Below are 16,767 nucleotides of genomic sequence, written 5' to 3' on the forward strand. Positions count from 1 at the left end.
ATTAATAAATTAATTAATGAATCAGGATTACCTTAGAGCAGAGCAGGTGCACATCCTTACGGTGTGGTTGCATTCTTGTTCTTCTTTAGGGTCCAGTAAGCCAAAATTATTTTATTTTGTTGGGATACCTGGGTTTGCCAGACAAGGTTTTCAAGGAAGAATTACTGTCTGCAGTATTTAACAATTATAAATTGCCAAGGAAATTTCACCTGTTGATATTGTTCAGTAAAGGTGGTGTATAAATTAAAGATGAAATGGTGACACCCAAATTAAAAATGAGACTCATTTGAAGTGCAGGTTGGATCATTGGATCACCGGATCACCAGTACCTAGAGAAAAACCTCGCTATTTTTAAAGTTGAACCCGAAAAAGAACAGAAATATCTCATCTGACAGATGAAAAAGAATAAAACTTTGGTTTGTTTTGGTTTGGTTTTTTTCCCTCCCAGTGAAAACTGAGGAATGACAACCTCTAATCTTGGTAATGAAACTTGCTTTAGAAAAGTGAGTTTTAATCAACCTGCTCTGATTATTTTTTTTCTAATATTGCTTATTTATTCAACTGAGAGATTCTACTGACTTTGTAGTATAATCAACATCTTTCTTAACGCTGAAGAAAACTCCCAGACAGTACCTGAGAAATTTAGCCAAATTGCCACCAAAGTGGTGTTTCTAGTAACTAAACAAAGTAAGGAATTAAAAAGCATTTACATTTGTTTCTGTTTTCGTATAATGATCTAAAAGAGGACTCGCGTTCCACCTACCCTCTAACAGGACACATCAGAAGAAGTTTGTTACATTTGTTATGTGAAGAAAGCTAAAGGAAGCTGAAGCCTTCTTACCTACGGATGCATGCAACTCTATGTTCACATGTTTAATCTTGATTTTCACTCATTTCAGTGCACTAAGAACACTTTAATTTAGTTGAATATGACAGGATATATGCTCTTGATGTTAAATGCTGCCATGCTTAGAGAATTTATTTTGTCTGCCAGGAATGTGTGCATGGATAAACCTTAGGGACTGAGGTCAGCTCTGCAATGGTGATTCTGTGTCTAGGGGAGCATAAGAGCTCAGGGTAAGGGTTTGAGGGTGAGCTGTACCCCCCAGTACCTGGTACCACTCTCGTATCCCTAAGACCTTACTACATACATTGGTTCTCACTGGAAAAGCTTGCCAGGCACTCTATGACAGAATGAATTTCACCAAATGTATATAGCAGAGCTCAGGTGTTTACTTCTGGATGAGCTGACTCTTCCTAAATGTTCCTTTCTCTCCATAGGCTCTAAGTGGATTATATGGAACTAGCTCAGGTGTTAGATCTACATTTTCTTAGATGAATCCTACTGCTATGCTGCTGCCCTTTCCAATATTCTAATGGGAAAACACCTACAAAATTCTGGAAGCTAAGAGTAGGGACTAAAGCTCAGGCTCCTTTTTCCACAGGAATTAGGCTCACACTTCCTTTTCTTCTTTCTTTGGGCCCTTGTATCTTGGATTTCTTTTCGAGCTGCTTGCCCTGTGTTTGGGCCACACTCCTAGGAGTGGGAGTTGTCATTTTGAACCTTCTGAGAGCGAACAAAGGCGCTGAATTCAATGTCACCATTTTTTGAGTGGCTGTGTAGCTACTCAGATCAAAAGAAAAACGTTGCCAATCTCAACTTTTGTTTACCTCCTTTTTGCTAAGTGTGAACTTCCCTTACTGTCATGGCCAGCAGACGCCTCAGGCCAGACTGAGATCTGGGTGTAAATCTTCATTTTGCTGCTGATCTTTCCGGAGAGGGCTTGTGTTTCCAAATACTCTTCAGCATTTCCTGTTGTAGTTGAAGAATCCCATCTGACCAACCTGCTTTTTTTTACTGAGGCTCCTAACTCTGTGCTTTCTGTAAGACGCTTCCATGCCTAACACAGGCGAAACAGGGCGTCTGCTCACATCTCTGCAGTGTGGGTAAGTCTATTCTGCAGCCAAAGGCTGGCTCTGAGTGCCCAAATTGGGTGTGCTGATGCCATCCACTGCACTGCTTCCCTGCCTGGGTCTTCCACTGGAAAAAAAACCCCAGGAAGCTACTGAAATCTCTCTGAAGTGGACTTATCCTGGGTGTATTGGGCCATGGGGTGTGTACTTGCACTGAGGAGCAGTGGGTTGCTTCAGAGTCCACTGCTTAAGTGTGATCTTTGTGACTACCTTACACCTTTGTCACATCCACTCTTTGAGAGTTATAATCGCACAGTTCAGTGCTAAGGAGGAAGAAGAACGTTTTCTGTTCATAGTCTTGAATAATTATTACGCCTATATTGGAGACTGAGATGCTTTGGCAGGCAAGAGCATCACAGAGTCATTTTAGTCTGATTTTTACTAGCCAGGATGATGATCCTTGTGCTGCTGTGTCTTTGCTTTTGTAGGCTGTGGTCCCAGCAGTTTCCGAGAGTTGAGTGCTGGCATATGCATGAGTTAAGGATCAGCAACTCGAATGCTCTTGGTTTTAGGAAGTTGAAATGCACGGTGTGGTCAGTACAGTGATTTAACTGTGAACAACAGCAATCTGTTACAATTTCAGATGTTTTCAGTACCTGTTTTTCAGTGCAATCTGCTTGTTTGCACGGTGCTGCCACAGCCTGATTTTTCTCACTTGCTGTTTGTGTGTCCGGAGTTTGTGGACTTGAGCCCATTTTCTATTCAGTACATATTTTGAGGCAGTAAACTGGGCTTTTATTTGCTGTCTTTCCTTCCCTGGGCTATTTCCAGTTTCTAAAAGAGATCATGTGCTATTTTTTTCCTGCATTGTTTTCAAAGTAATTTAGTTTCTTTTTTTTCTACCTCCATTTATTTTGCTGCACAGCACTGCTTTTCTTTGTAAATCTTATGTTTTATTCTAACATCAGTCTTGCTTTTGTTAACCTTTCTGCTGTTGCTTAATATATTAGCTTAAAAAGCCCACAACAGGAATGTAATAGCCAGAGTATGAAGGAGAGGATTTGTCTTTTAGGTGAAAAATTAAACCATCTTCCATCTCCTACCTGCTAAAGGGCAGCTGAAAACCAGCTGAATTTCTTAATAGAAGAAGTGGGAGTGGAAGAGGCTTTTTGGTCCCAGTTCATCTGCGAGCAACAGTGCAAGAGGTGGCGTGCTGGGATCCTTGCACGGGGATGGGTTGGGAACAGGTTTATCTGCAAGATAATCTTAGTTTTGCTGAATAATGTTGCAGTGGCTTGTGCTCTGGTTACTCCAGGCAAGAGGAGGGTCCTGTAACAGGTACAGATAGGAGAGCAAAAGGCGCTCGAATGTTTGTACGAAGATGATGTAGCTGCTGAGCATCCAGATTTCAAAGCACTTCCCTAGGATAACAATGTCATTTAAATGTGAGCGTGGTTTGTTTGTTTGCAATGCCTGCCAAAATCTTTCGAGGAACAGGATATAAAACTGCTACTTGGTGACTTGTTCTTTCTGTTTTGATCTCCGGTTTGACTGCAGTGTGTTTGATTGCTCTTTTCATTCACTCAGCAGGCAGAGTGGTTACGTTTTTTTCCCTTTCCTGTGTGTCTTTCATGGGCACGCAACTTGGAGGTAGGATAATAATCCTCATCTGGTGTCTCAGCAAGAAAATAAGGTCTTTAGCTTGTCCTTTGGAACAGGAACTACCGCTTTTTCATGTTGGGAAATACCATGGAGGTCAAATGCTTCAAATTTTTATTTTATTTTCTTTTTATGTTAAGCTTGCTGCATGAATAGGGGGCTCCTTGTCACACGTATTTGTCAGAGGCTCACTGTAACTTCTGGACTGGTTCATACTAGAGATTTTGTCCTTCCATTTATTTATCCTGCCAGGTTCATACTAAGGCCATCATTTTTCCCTGTGGTCTATAAACTTCTTCATAACATGTCCCATCTATAGGAATCTCTGATTTTCCTTACCCTAAGAGTTAAACGAATTAGGTAGTTCCTAGAGAAGAGTATTTATGTTGGCATAAACCAGCGCTGCTGCTGAAGATCTGTCCCCTTGCTTTTCCTGTGTTTCACTAGCTATTGAGTGAACCACGTGAACGTACCTTTGGTTGAAACTAATGTAGAAGTTGAGGTGTTTGCTGCCTCAACTGCTCATGGGACTTCAGACTTGCATGCGAAAGTGGAGAAGAATATTAAAGATGTTAGAAATGTGGTCACTAGTTTATTAGGTACTCCTGTGCCTTTTGTAAAGGATGCAGCCAACTAGTTTTAAGGAAATTTATAGAATCATAGAGTGGTTTGGGTTGGAAGGGACCTTTAAAGCTCATCCAGTCCAACCCCTGCCATGGGCAGGGACACCTCCCACCAGCCCAGGCTGCTCAAAGCCCCATCCAACCTGGCCTTGAACACTGCCAGGGAGGGGGCATCCACAGCTTCCCTGGGCAACCTGTGCCAGTGTCTCACCACCCTCATAGTAAAGAGTTTCTTCCTAATATCTAGTCTAAATCTACCTTCTTAGGATTTAAAGCCATTCCCTCTTGTCCTATCCCTCCATGTCCTTGTAACAAGTCCCTCCCCATCTTTCCTGTAGGACCCTTTCAGGAGCTGGAAGGCTGCTCTAAGGTCTCCCTGAAGCCTTCTCTTCTCCAGGCTGAACGACCCCAACTCTCTCAGCCGGTCCTTGTAGGGGAGGGTGCTCCAGCCCCTGATCACCTTTGTGGCCTCCTCTGGACCTGCTCCAACATCTCAGTGTCCTTCTTATACTGCGGGCCCCAGATCTGGATGCAGTGCTCCAGGTGGGGTCTCACCAGAGCAGAGCAGAGGGGCAGAATCCCCTCCCTTGTCCCACTGGTCACACTGCTTTTGATGCAGCTTCTTTTTATGCAGAAGAGCTTGCCTGTAAAGGGCATTACGCACGCGGTTAGTGTGTGGTGGGCTAAGTGGTAAATTTGCTGTGTAGTTCACAAGTTGTCTTCATCAGGTGCCTGAGCGGATGCTCTGGCCTTTGCACGTGCTTCTTGTTCAGGTCCCTCCAGCACTGACAGCGGCTGGGAGCTATCTGTATTTGCTGCCATTGAACTCTTTGCTCAGGGTGCTGGTAGTGAATGCACATGAATTTTGGCTTCCCTTAGTAAGGACAGGAGGGAAGGTGGGAGATGGTTACTGGTCCCATCCATCTTAGCTGTCCACCTGCATAGCGTGGGTTGATTTGACAGTGAAGTCGTGGTGTGCAGAGGGATTTATGGTCAAGGGAGAAAGACGAAAATGAACAAACTGTTAACAGAAATATTTGCCCTTTATATCTCATGAGTCACGTTTTTTCTTCCACTTGCCAAAGCAAGTTATCACAGAAAAGGTTTTACTGGTATAACTGGGAAGACCTGTTTGTGTTTGTGAAGCATGAAAACTGCCAGCAGCATCGGCATCCCCAGATGTTACTTCTTGTTCCCTTCTCCCTAAATCCCCGCAGCGTGAGGGGCTCAGCGTGCTTTTCCCTTAGCCCTGGAGGAAGAGAAGGGGCAGAGGCTTTGCAGTTCATTTCAGTACCAGGGACTCTGCATACACTGTGGTTCTTATCTTCCCCTCCATGTCCAGCACTCCAGATCTGCTACAAAACTTCTTTATTTGTAATCATTTTTTAATAACAAGTTCCCCCTGTCCTCCCTCAGACCCAGGGCTCTGCCGTCTGCATTTTCTGTGTTCCTTCTTTATTTTGGTTGTGTTTAGGTGAGTGTTCAGCTGTGAACGTATTAATTTTGGCAGGGGAAATAAGTAGAGGTGAAACAGGGTTATGGTTGCGTGTTAATGGGTACCCACAACCGGGTCTTTAATCTGCGGTTATGCAGGTGTTCGAAAGTTACAGCTTTTCTAACCAGATGATGGAGTTTCCACGAGTTGCTACTTTCTCTCTTCCGTTTTAATTTTCTGTCTTTCCCAAATGTAGTAGAAGTGTGACTGATGTATGAGACATTCCCTGAAGTGCTGGAGTAGACAGAGCAGTGCTCAAAGGATTTGTGTGAGGCCAGACAAGAGCCAGCCCTCCAGGGAAGTGTGCAGGACTTAACAAATTGGCTAAACTCCACCAGAAGCCCTGTAATTATAGATACAGTGAGTCACTCTTCTGACTCATGGCTTCCTCCTATGAAAACTCAGTATTTTTGAATATCTAGCAGATGGCACCGTGGTTTAATTATACTTGGTTCTTTATAACAGTTTTGTAATAGCAGTGTTTCAATTTCTGTTAGCCCTATGCCCAGAGTCTTGGCGTTTTTGCTGCCAGTTCAGTGTATTCTATCAAGGTTTTAGAAAGCTACTATATTACTGCCTAGAGAAATCAAGTTTGGTAACAGTTTGAGAATATCATTCAGACTTACATTTTTTGAATACGTTCCATCACACTATTTTGGTCAAAACGTTATGCAGAATGGCTCTTATGCAAGAAAGATGCTATGTATCGTTCCTTCCCTTCTGTGAAACTTTAAAGACCACAAGACGTTATTAGGTATGAGATAATTGAAATAATGAAATAATTAACGTAGCTCGCACTTGAGTGGAGATGATATTTTACAAATGAAATGAGTCTGCTGTTGTTATTTAAAAAAGATCAACCACCACCACCACAACTCCACAGTGATTGCATCTCACGTTTGTTATCTTTAGTGTGCGTTACAAGTAGGATCAGAAGAGTTGTAAAAATGATCCTTATTGATGTCCCACTTCAACCACCTCCTGTTCAGAATGCAGAATTCTTGCCAGAAGTCAGGTAATTTAAAGGTACGGAGTTTCAGTGCATTTCTGAGATGTTAATCTCACTTATTAGTGCACTTCTCCTTGCCAGAGAAGTGTTCTGGGACAGCATGGATCTTCTGCCACTTTTCAGCCTTCCTAGCACCCCTCCCTGAGCTGGTATCTGTGGGCAGGTCGGGTGTACTCTGCTGCGTGTGATCCACGCGTTATTTACAGTTACTTTGATTTCACTACCGAGTTTTTCTCAGTCCTGGCTGCTCAGGCTGTGCTTCACATGCTCCCAGGTTTCTGCCTGCAAACCAGACATCAGTTTTCTTCTCCAAAATTCCCACTTGCTTTCTCAGAGCAAGGGGATCAGTGGGGGTGCCAGCGCACCCCAGCTCCTCAGTGCTTACTGGGGCCTAGAGATCTGGCTGCTAATATACATTAAAAATATCTTGAAGGGTAATAAACAGAGAATGCAATTGAAATTTATTTGTGAAATAACATCACCAAGATCCTAGAAATGCAAGAGCTGAAATGCTGGAATCTCAGAAAAGAAGTGAAGTTTCTATAGGTCCTCACACAAATCACAGAAACCAAGGTGTGGAAAGTTACTTTCCAATTTTTGATTTTTAAAAAATCTCCATTTCTTCTCAGACCGACGCTCTGGCAAAGACTTTTGTGGTGACCGGGGGTTATTATTCAAAACAAATCACCCGTGCTTCTTGAAACCAGGGTTCCAGTCTGTGTGTGCCCGTTAAAGAGATCTGCTTAAAAACAAACGAAGAAGATGCAGAGCAAAAGCTTTGATCCAGCGAGGTTTTGAATGCTCTGGCTCAGGTCCATGGCCCACAAACACCAGCTGAGGTCTAATTGTACGAGTTGACTTTGGTAGAGCTGCTCATGTGTATAAAGTGCTTTGTGCTTCATTTTGTTAGTGCCAAGTGCTCGGTACCTATTGGGGTCAAGACCTTTCATCTTGTTCCTTTTAAAATACGTGGTTGTTTAAAGTGCTCAAATGCTTCAATTTTCAGGAAAACCAAGAAGGAGACGTGCAAAGTTTCTTTGATATGTAATGGTAATGGAAATAATAAAAATGCAATAAAAGGGATAAAGTCAGGGCTAGTTTAGAGTTACTTATGAGTTACATACATAGAAAGGTCTCTTTTTGGGTATCAGGCTGGTACTTGATGTATTTAGTGAGGGAGTTTATTACATTTTTGGCTGCAAACCGGCAGCAGTGGTTTACTTCTGAAATGACACAAGCGTCTTCATTACACTGGTCCTTTATCAACTCGCTGTGTTCACCTGAAAATAGAAGTGTTTGATGGAAAGACAAATATCAGGTGAAAGCAAATACTGAAAATATTCACACAAATACTAAGATGTTGTATAAGGAAATAGCAGTAATGTGTGGTTTGGAACAAGCACGTTTGGTTTCCCAGCTGTTTATCCTGTGTCAGGTAATGCTCCTGGACCAGCAGAAAAACCATAATCATAAACTATGATCATACAAGTTCTCGGGTTTTAAACTTTCAGACTGTGTGTGTGCGTGGAGTAATGAAAATGCTTTCAGAAAATAAAATTGTGTGCAAAAAGTAGAGAAATAAAAATACTTGGAGAGTTCGTTTCTTCAAGATTTTCTCAACAAATTACAAATGAGAAAGCTGATGTCCCTGGGCATGGGCAGTTGCATTAGTAATTATCAGTTGCAGATTTTTAAAGAAGTTTGGCTACTCTCAAGCTTATAAAATGGATGTTCTGCAAATTTGCCACTTGGTGGTGCCAGACTGATTTGTAAATCACAGATGTGAGCTAAGACAAGATCTTAAAGTTGTATCTGAGGAGTGTGCACTTATAAAGAACTAAAATTTGGTTGGAAGACTTGGATACGTGGATTGCGCTGGTGCAGCTGCAGTGGGCAGCAGTTGTGGCCTCCACCCCTCAAGCCCCGTGTCTTTCGTTCCTGTCCTTCCAGCACAAAAGCAAGTAAGTTTATAGCAGAGCTACACCTGTGAGGACAAAGTTTCTGGAACATTTCTCCCATACGCTGCACCCAGCCAAAAATATTTGGGATTCAGCGATGTTCCAGGCGTGGTGCAGAAAAGTTTGGGGTTGCTGGAGGCAGCGATGGTGTTTCTGTAGGTGTTTGCCTGGCGTTGTTCCTGTCCAGTTACTGCTTTAATGCTGCCAAAATGTTTACATTCTTATCCCTGAGGTTGATACCTTGAGTTTAAGGAAGGGCATTTGAGGATCGTCATAAATGTAAATCTGAACAAAAACTCCCATGTGATTAAATTAATGTTCCTCCATCTCTCAATTGCGGGGCTACATCAGACTTTGCAGTTACTATGTTTTATTAAAGTTTCTTTGTCACAGTGTTTCAGCGTTAGCAGTGTTTAGTTGAAGTGTGTTTGCACCAGACTTCATAACTTCTTTTGTTTTTTCTCTCTCTCCCAACACTGCAGTTCCAAAAGAATTGGTGGAGCTTCACTTGAAACTGATGAGAAAGATTGGGAAGTCTGTCACAGCAGACAGATGGGAAAAATATTTGATCAAGGTACAATATGCACGTTGTATTATTTTGTGATGCTGGAATATGGCTGAGATGAGCTGTTGTGTCAGCAATCCCTGATATGAATTGTAGAGAGCCTTGGGCTGTGCTGGGGCCAACAGTGATGTGCGTGCCCAGACTTCAGTTGTGTAAGAACCCAGCTTAACTTTCAGTCTGGCTGTAAAAAAAACCTCTGAAAACAGACAATGTTCTCTGCACGTAAGAGTGCACACCTTCATACTTGGTAGTAAAATACTCCATTGAATGTTAAGTCCCTAAATAAAGGAGATGTAGTAGCCTGCAAGCAGGCTGAATTGAGCAGAGACTTACATGGTAACAGTTCATTTGTATAGCAATTGTCTGTTTTCAATTTAGTTATTGTGATTTGGATGGTATTCATACAGAGACTAAGACCGAGTTCTTGTAGCATGTGATAATTATAAATGAAATCATTGCGGTGATTTACATCTGCATGCTCAGAATGGCCCAGCTAAGATGAAGATGTAGTTATGCATCAGTAAAAATACAGCATCCCATTGCTTTACATAATTCTATATTGGTATTTAAATGATGGCTGTGCCATTGTTGGTACCTTACTTGCAAATGGTTTTCAGTTTAAAGAATTTACACTGCTTCAGAAAACAAAAATATACAGATATTAAAAATCAATAGGTTACCATTTCCCATCTGGGTATGTTCCATGTGCCCTTTAATTTACAAAACTATAGTCTTGGTATTGTCTGCACAGCCATGATCACATCTTAATTGGAAATGCAGCGTTATGGCAATAGTAATGATACAAACCATGGCACTTGGCAGATCCAGCTGCAGTTTGCTCCCATAAGTGCTGTCTTTAAGCTTTACAGAGGCAGGGATTTGTCTTGAGATTTGTGTAGTCTCGAGACGATGATGTTTTTAGGACTGGGAGTACGTCAGGAAACAACCTGCTGAAGGGCCTTAGGGTTAATCTGACTTCTTTAACCAGTTGTAAAGCATTATGATGATGTTTTAAAATACTAATATAATAATTTATTTAACTTTTGTGTACTTTCTGTATTACCAAGTTCTGTGGTTACCCAATTGTGTTAAATTCCTAATATACCAAAATCAAACCCAACTCTGACTTACCACTTGTGTGGTGAGCAGAGGGAGAAAACAAGTTAATGAGGGAGTAGTTTGGAAAAATCTTCCTTCAGCAGCGTTGAAAGGATGGGAAAGTGGTAAGGAAACGCTCCCACACAGCCCTGTTACGACCAAGTAAGTGGTAATAAATTCTACTTCATTTAATGGTCTCCAGAGCTAACTTGAAACTTATTCTAGCCAGTGGTTCAAAGGAACCTTGAAAAAACAAAGGAATTGGAATATAACTAATTAGAGAGGTATGCTAATGTTGTCCCCATTTCAAAGGGGTGTAATTAATTTAGAAAAAACTACAAGGAGTAGTGGGAAATGCCCCAGAAGCCAGGAAAAACTAAAGAGCTGTGGAGCCATTGGCTGCATTCTTGCAGTGTTTGACACATTATCACCATACTCCAAGAGGGAGTGTTGACCTGATTGTCCTTCTTAGAAACAACTAATGTGTTGCCTTGGTAAAGCAGCATTCAATACATTCTAGACGTGACCATTTTCTTACTTAGGAGAAAACTTTAAGTGGAGGACATTCAAACTTACATGCTCTTAATGCTTATGCATGTACATATTAATATGTTTTCTTTCTATACTAACTGTTTATAAGTTATCCTTTATTTGGCTGCCATGCTTATGAAGAGCATCATAAAAACTCTGTGAGCTGTGGCTGGTACTTTGACAGGTGAATGTATTTTGGGATAGGAAGTGAAGGTGGCAGTTGAGAGTTCATTCCCTTCTCTCCTCTGATGGTGAACCACGCAAATTGGCTTACCAGCATTCACACTGGTCCAGTTTGGAAGAAAATGGCCATGAGGCTCCAGGAATCTGACTTTTCTCCTCTGCACAAGGAATGCATGTGGTCATGTTTGACCGAGCTGGAGAAATGGCTTGTCCTAAAAGTTGTAACAACCAAGAGGAACTGTCCAGCTTCCCTGCTTTTTGGGAACTACATAGCTGAGTTAATTCAGACTGCACTGTCTCCTGGCAGTTTCTTTCATGGTTGTCAAACATATTTTGCATTTTTATACATATAAGATTTCTAGGTACTGGTCCCTCTGGAACCTTCAACCCCAAAATCGGCACGTGCTGAACACAGAGTGTCTTTTCTGGTTGTGTCTGTAGTCCCACCCAAGCAGACTCCTCTGCTGTGTCTTTCACCTCCCTGTTTCTGTTGCTTAAAGTGAATATTTGCTGCATGGCAATAGCGAGTGTTGGATGCCATCGTAGCTGCTTTAGAAATATTGGAGAGATGTGTTTTAGCATCTCTTTTGCAGGGTGGGAAGGTGCTGACCATTCTTCAGCGTGCAGAAGCAGCAGGTTTTTAATCAGTGTGAAATGTCCCCTCTATGAAGGCAGTGACAAACATTTCAGTGGAGCCTGAATTAATGGGATCCGTAGTTGAGGGATGTGACAGTGCTTGTCAGGAGAAAGCACAGTCATCTGGTTTTTAATTGTCAAAATGCAGTCATTTCAGTTTGAACAGATGCTCCATCAGCTCTGATGTCTCTGAGCTTTTGCATTGACAATCATACACTTAAGCACATGAAACTTCTCATTATCGCTTTCATAGTTAATGAGTAAGTAATGAACAGCAACTGGCACATGCCCTTAGCGAGGGTTTTGTTACACAGTTCTTCATGTTACACCATTGAAAGCAGAGTGATCTCAATTTGTGAGCCAGCAATTTGACTGTCTCTCGCTGTCAGCTTTGGCTTTGGGTCAGAGAGGTGCCCCTGCAATGTTCTTTAACCTCAGACCAGGAAAAGCTGCTCTCCGGCAGCATCTGTTGTGACCAGAGTCAGTAGTGCAAAGTCAGAGAACAATTTATGGCATGGCTGAGCCAACCTCATTGTGGGCTTCCCCTTGGATCACTTAAGAACCGGTGTCAGCGCTAGGGACAGCAGAGGGGAGGCAGCACGGCCGTGGGGACAGAGGAGAAGTAGTGGCACCTCCCCTGGTTGTAGCCCGCGTGGAGTTTTACACACGAATCAGCTGATCTGTGCTTCTGAGGGTGAAATTGAGGGTTATTTTTGTTGCAGTTTCCAGAGAAAGATGCTTGCAGATGTGATTTATGAGTTTTTAAGTAGCTTAGTGACTGTATCTCATGTTTAATAATAATTTGGTGATTGGGAGACTACGCTGTTTTGATTGAGTCCATTCAGCGGGGCTTTGCCTCCTTGCAGACTGGAGTGCAGCCGTACCTCGTGTGCTAATCTGGATTCAACACTGGCACTTCAAAATAACATCAGCTGGAGATGCAGCTGTGATTAGCTTTTGCCTCCTAATGCGTATTTCCACTAAACTGGAGATCCCACTGTGTGTCCTCAATTGCTACGCTGCTCTGCTCTGTTGTGGAGCGTTGTCCTGACTGTCTGCGTTATTTAGGAGGAGAGGGAATTCCTTCTCCACCGTTATTCTTGCGCCTCCCGCAGATTCAATCTATTTATCCTCTTCTGCTGCTTTTTTTTCACATTCTATTTCCCCCCATATTGATGTCATTGAATTTATTTGCTTTAAGTAAATGGAATTTGGCTGTACTTAAAATCCTTTAAAATATTTATCAAGCAGCTTGAGGCCCAAGATGTTTAGTGTTTTCTAAAGAAGAATAATTCCGCAGCATGGAGTGAATACCACTTGCATTTGTCTTCTGCAGTACAGTTGTAGGATTTAGGGGGCCCCAGAGAGCTTGGCAGCTTATGTGGGAAGTGCTGTAAAGGCATCAAAAGAAATCACGTTTGCTCAAGAGAATTTCTATTCTAAATAGACAAGTCAGAACTAGAAAAATAGGAGATTCTGGACAGCAAAGACAAGAATAACTCCCCAGCTCAGAGTTGTGCTGCCTAATTTAAGAGGTTTAGAGAAGCAGGTGGTGATCAGGGCCTTGATGATACCCTCTTCCATGGAGATTTGCCAGTGCTTGCCAACCTACCTCAGTTTGGTTTTTTTATTTTTGTGTGAGGCTTTCTGACTTGCGATCCTGATGAGAATCACATGCAATTGATACTGTAATGAGGTACTATTAACATAAAAGTTTAAAGTTGCTTTTGTCCACTAACCTTGGCAATCTTCTTGTTTTGTTTGTGACAGATATGCCAAGAATTCAACAGTACTTGGGCTTGGGAGATGGAAAAAAAGGGATACCTAGAAATGAGTGTTGAATGCAAACTGGGGATTCTGAAGGTATGCATTCATCAACTAAGTTTCTAAGTTGCTTTGTCTGTATTCGCTGAAATATCTTGGAGATTTTGCTTTCTCACTCAAACATCTTGCAAATTTAGCTTGACTAAGACAGAAGCAGTTGTGTTAAATGTGGAGCTGATCTTTTAACAGACATGATGCCCAAACTGAATATAGCACTTTGCGTACTTTTCACTCTTTGTATGAACCTTTGCATGAAAGTTGTTTTGTACTGGCCCATTTGTCAGTAGCTATTTGCCTGTGCAGTGCACATTTTAAGAAATGTTTATTAGCTTGCAATTAGATAAGCTTATCTGAATTCCAAAGGTGGGACTTCATCTTTTCAAATCTGGAGAAAACTGTCAGCATTGGTTCCAAATCACGTATGTGGGGTTTTTTTGTAGAATGAGATTATTTGTACTATGTAAAAAAATATAATAAAAAAAATAAACTTTCTAAGCTGGCCTGGGGGGAAAAACCCACACAGAACCCAAACATCAAACCAAAAAAAGGTGTCTCATTTAAAAACAACATGATCTGGAAAATAAAGCAGTAACTGTGGCAAACTCGCAGGTCCAACAGACAGACAAAATAAGCTGATTTTTCTCATTTGTCTTTGTATTTTGATATTTTTTCTACTTTCTCACTTTTTCAGTATCTTTGTGAATGTCAGTTCGATGACAATCTAAAGTTTAAGAATATCATTAACGAGGAGGATGCCGATGCCATGCGTCTTCAGCCCATTGGTCGGGACAAGGACGGCCTGATGTACTGGTACCAGCTGGATCAGGAGCATAATGTCAGGATGTACATAGAAGAACAGGATGACCAGGATGGATCTACCTGGAAGTGCATTGTTAGGTATTCCTGTTCTTTCTTATTTTTTTTGCCTTATTTTGTAGGGATTTTTACCTGTTTGTGACTGAGGTTCAGGAATTTATTTCAGTGAACAGTGGGATTTTCTGCCTTCACATGCGTGTTTTGGTGAAAACACGTGGACAGAAATGACTTGGTGATTTGTGAGTAATAGCCAACCTGTAATTTGTTTCTGCTCAACCAATTTACAATGGCTATATGGAAGGGGTACCTTTTGAACCCCTTTTGAGGACGATGGCTCCATATTGTTCGCTGGCCAGCCAGAAGCCTTAGGAAATGGAGGACTCTTGCTTCTTTAAATTCTGCCCTGTTGAGACCATTTCAGATGGACAGTTTTGTTCTTGGGGGAATTAAATTGCAATTTTAAGTTCATGGAACTACAGAGCTGTTGACAATCCACATAGGCTTGAAAAATCTGGAGTAGAACTGAGCTCATAGATCACTCAAGAGGAGGTGTGAAACGTGTCCATACGTGACTTGGTGCCCCTGGGCCTCAGTTGCTGCAGATTGGTCTGATAATATTTTAATGATATTTTTAGCTTCAGTTTTTTTTGTATGCGATTCTTGTTTAGGTATCTTATTTTTCACTGTCCTGCCTTACACAAATATATGGGATATTTCTAACTGGAGTAAGAATTAGTTTGAAATTTGTTTTGTATCTGTCAGTTATCCATTTTTATAAGTTGGTTTAATTCCAAGTGGATTTTAAAATCGACAGAATCAGTTGTGACTTAAAAAGTACAGAGATGTAAAAATAGATCTAAAAAAAGTCAAATAATATATATTCTGTTTAATTTTCTGTTTGTAAATGTCAGTTGTTATAGCTGCAGCTTATTTCCATGTTCATGACTGTAGTAACCAGAGGAGTCATATAGAATGGTTTAAAAACCTATCATGGGCCATAAAATGGCAAACACCACCACCAGTGAAATTCAGACAGCTGTTACGGGTGAATAAAGCAAATGTATCCAAACAAACCAGTGAAGAGCTGAGTGGTGTTTATCTCTTCATGCTTTATAGACTCCAGAGATCAATGCCAAAAGTGGAAGAAATCAGGGTTCTGCTGGGAAAGTGTCACTCCACACCCGCAGCAGAAAAACACGGTCATGCATTGTAAAATCTGAAATGGCTTAAACCAGGAGATTCTGCAGCTTAGGGGTTTTGTACCTCCAAGCTTCTTTTTTAACTAGAAACCGGGGCAAAACAAGTGGCTGTTTACGTCGTAAAAAGACGTGAGGGTTTTATTATTCCAATCTGTTATTAAAACAATTACTCTGCTTAATCATCACTCAAATTACATAAGGAAGAACTTTTTTACTGTAAGGGTGACAGAGCATGGCCCAGGCTGCCCAGAGAGGTTGTGGAGTCTCCTTCTCTGGAGACATTCAAAACCCGCCTGGACACATTCCTGTGTGACCTGGTCTGGGTGATCCTGCTCTGGCAGGGGGGTTGGACTGGATGATCTGTCGAGGTCACTTCCAACTCCTGATATTCTGGGATTCTGTAATCCATTACACATTAAGGTGTTTTCTTGAAGTTAGATTTCCAGTTTAAGTGAGAAGTTACAGTGCACAGACACTTCCATGTATAGAGACACAGTATGATAATTCAAATAGTTGGAGTTTTCTAGACATCTTTGTATTGTTTACTAAATGGTTTCAGATGGGTACTTGTAAAAGAGTCTAAATTACTTAATTGCTTTTAAAAATTTCACTGGAATGCTGTGGTTGTTCATATGGTGTGACCAGAAAACAGCAGCTTCCTCTCTGCTGAGAGGAAAAAGGAATTGCAGAGAACAACCAGTGAGGATTGGTTAGAGGATAAGAATTGAAAGAGTAAAGGTAGCAGCTTGGATCCAGACCCAGCAGAACTTGAGCTGAGATAGATAAGGTCCTTCCAAAACAGTGGTTTTTGTTTTGGTGTGGATACATTGGAAGGTTTCTGCCTGCGAAGTCGCAGCTGCTCTGGTGGGACAGGCATTTCCCTGGGCCTGGGCAGGAGGTTTTCAGGGCAGTGTTGGTTTGAGCAGATGGTGTTTGTTTATTTTTGATGAATCCCTTTGGGGTCAGTAAGTGGCTTATCTGACGATATGGTTTTTTTTTTTTCTTCTGTCATCTAGAAACCGCAATGAGCTTGCAGAGACCCTTGAGCTCCTGAAAGCACAAATTGATCCTGCCCTGCTGAAAACCAACAATTCTCAGCAGGAGAATTCATCACGTGAGAGCCCAAGCATAGAAGACGAAGACACTAAAAAGACTGAAGAAGCAGCTACACAAGGTTTTCTGCCTTCTTTTCTCAAATTTTACATACTGTGCTGTGACAACGTTAGGAGAAGGCAGAGTTACTGAATGCTTTCTTTG

At 41.6% G+C, this 16,767-nt stretch overlaps 1 protein-coding gene across 1 annotated transcript; it reads left to right on the forward strand.

Moving 5' to 3' along the window:
- Positions 1–9,140: 9,140 nt before the first annotated feature.
- LOC104546059 (remodeling and spacing factor 1-like) lies at positions 9,141–16,684 on the forward strand (the record flags this gene model as incomplete). Its single annotated transcript, XM_010191349.1, has 4 exons — positions 9,141–9,232; positions 13,442–13,534; positions 14,187–14,392; positions 16,527–16,684. Coding segments are annotated over 4 exons (549 nt in total), but the record flags the coding sequence as incomplete, so codon positions are not given.
- Positions 16,685–16,767: the final 83 nt, after the last annotated feature.

The sequence above is a fragment of the Mesitornis unicolor genome, unplaced genomic scaffold (assembly GCF_000695765.1).
Source record: "Mesitornis unicolor isolate BGI_N332 unplaced genomic scaffold, ASM69576v1 scaffold12549, whole genome shotgun sequence".
NCBI lineage: Eukaryota > Metazoa > Chordata > Aves > Mesitornithiformes > Mesitornithidae > Mesitornis > Mesitornis unicolor.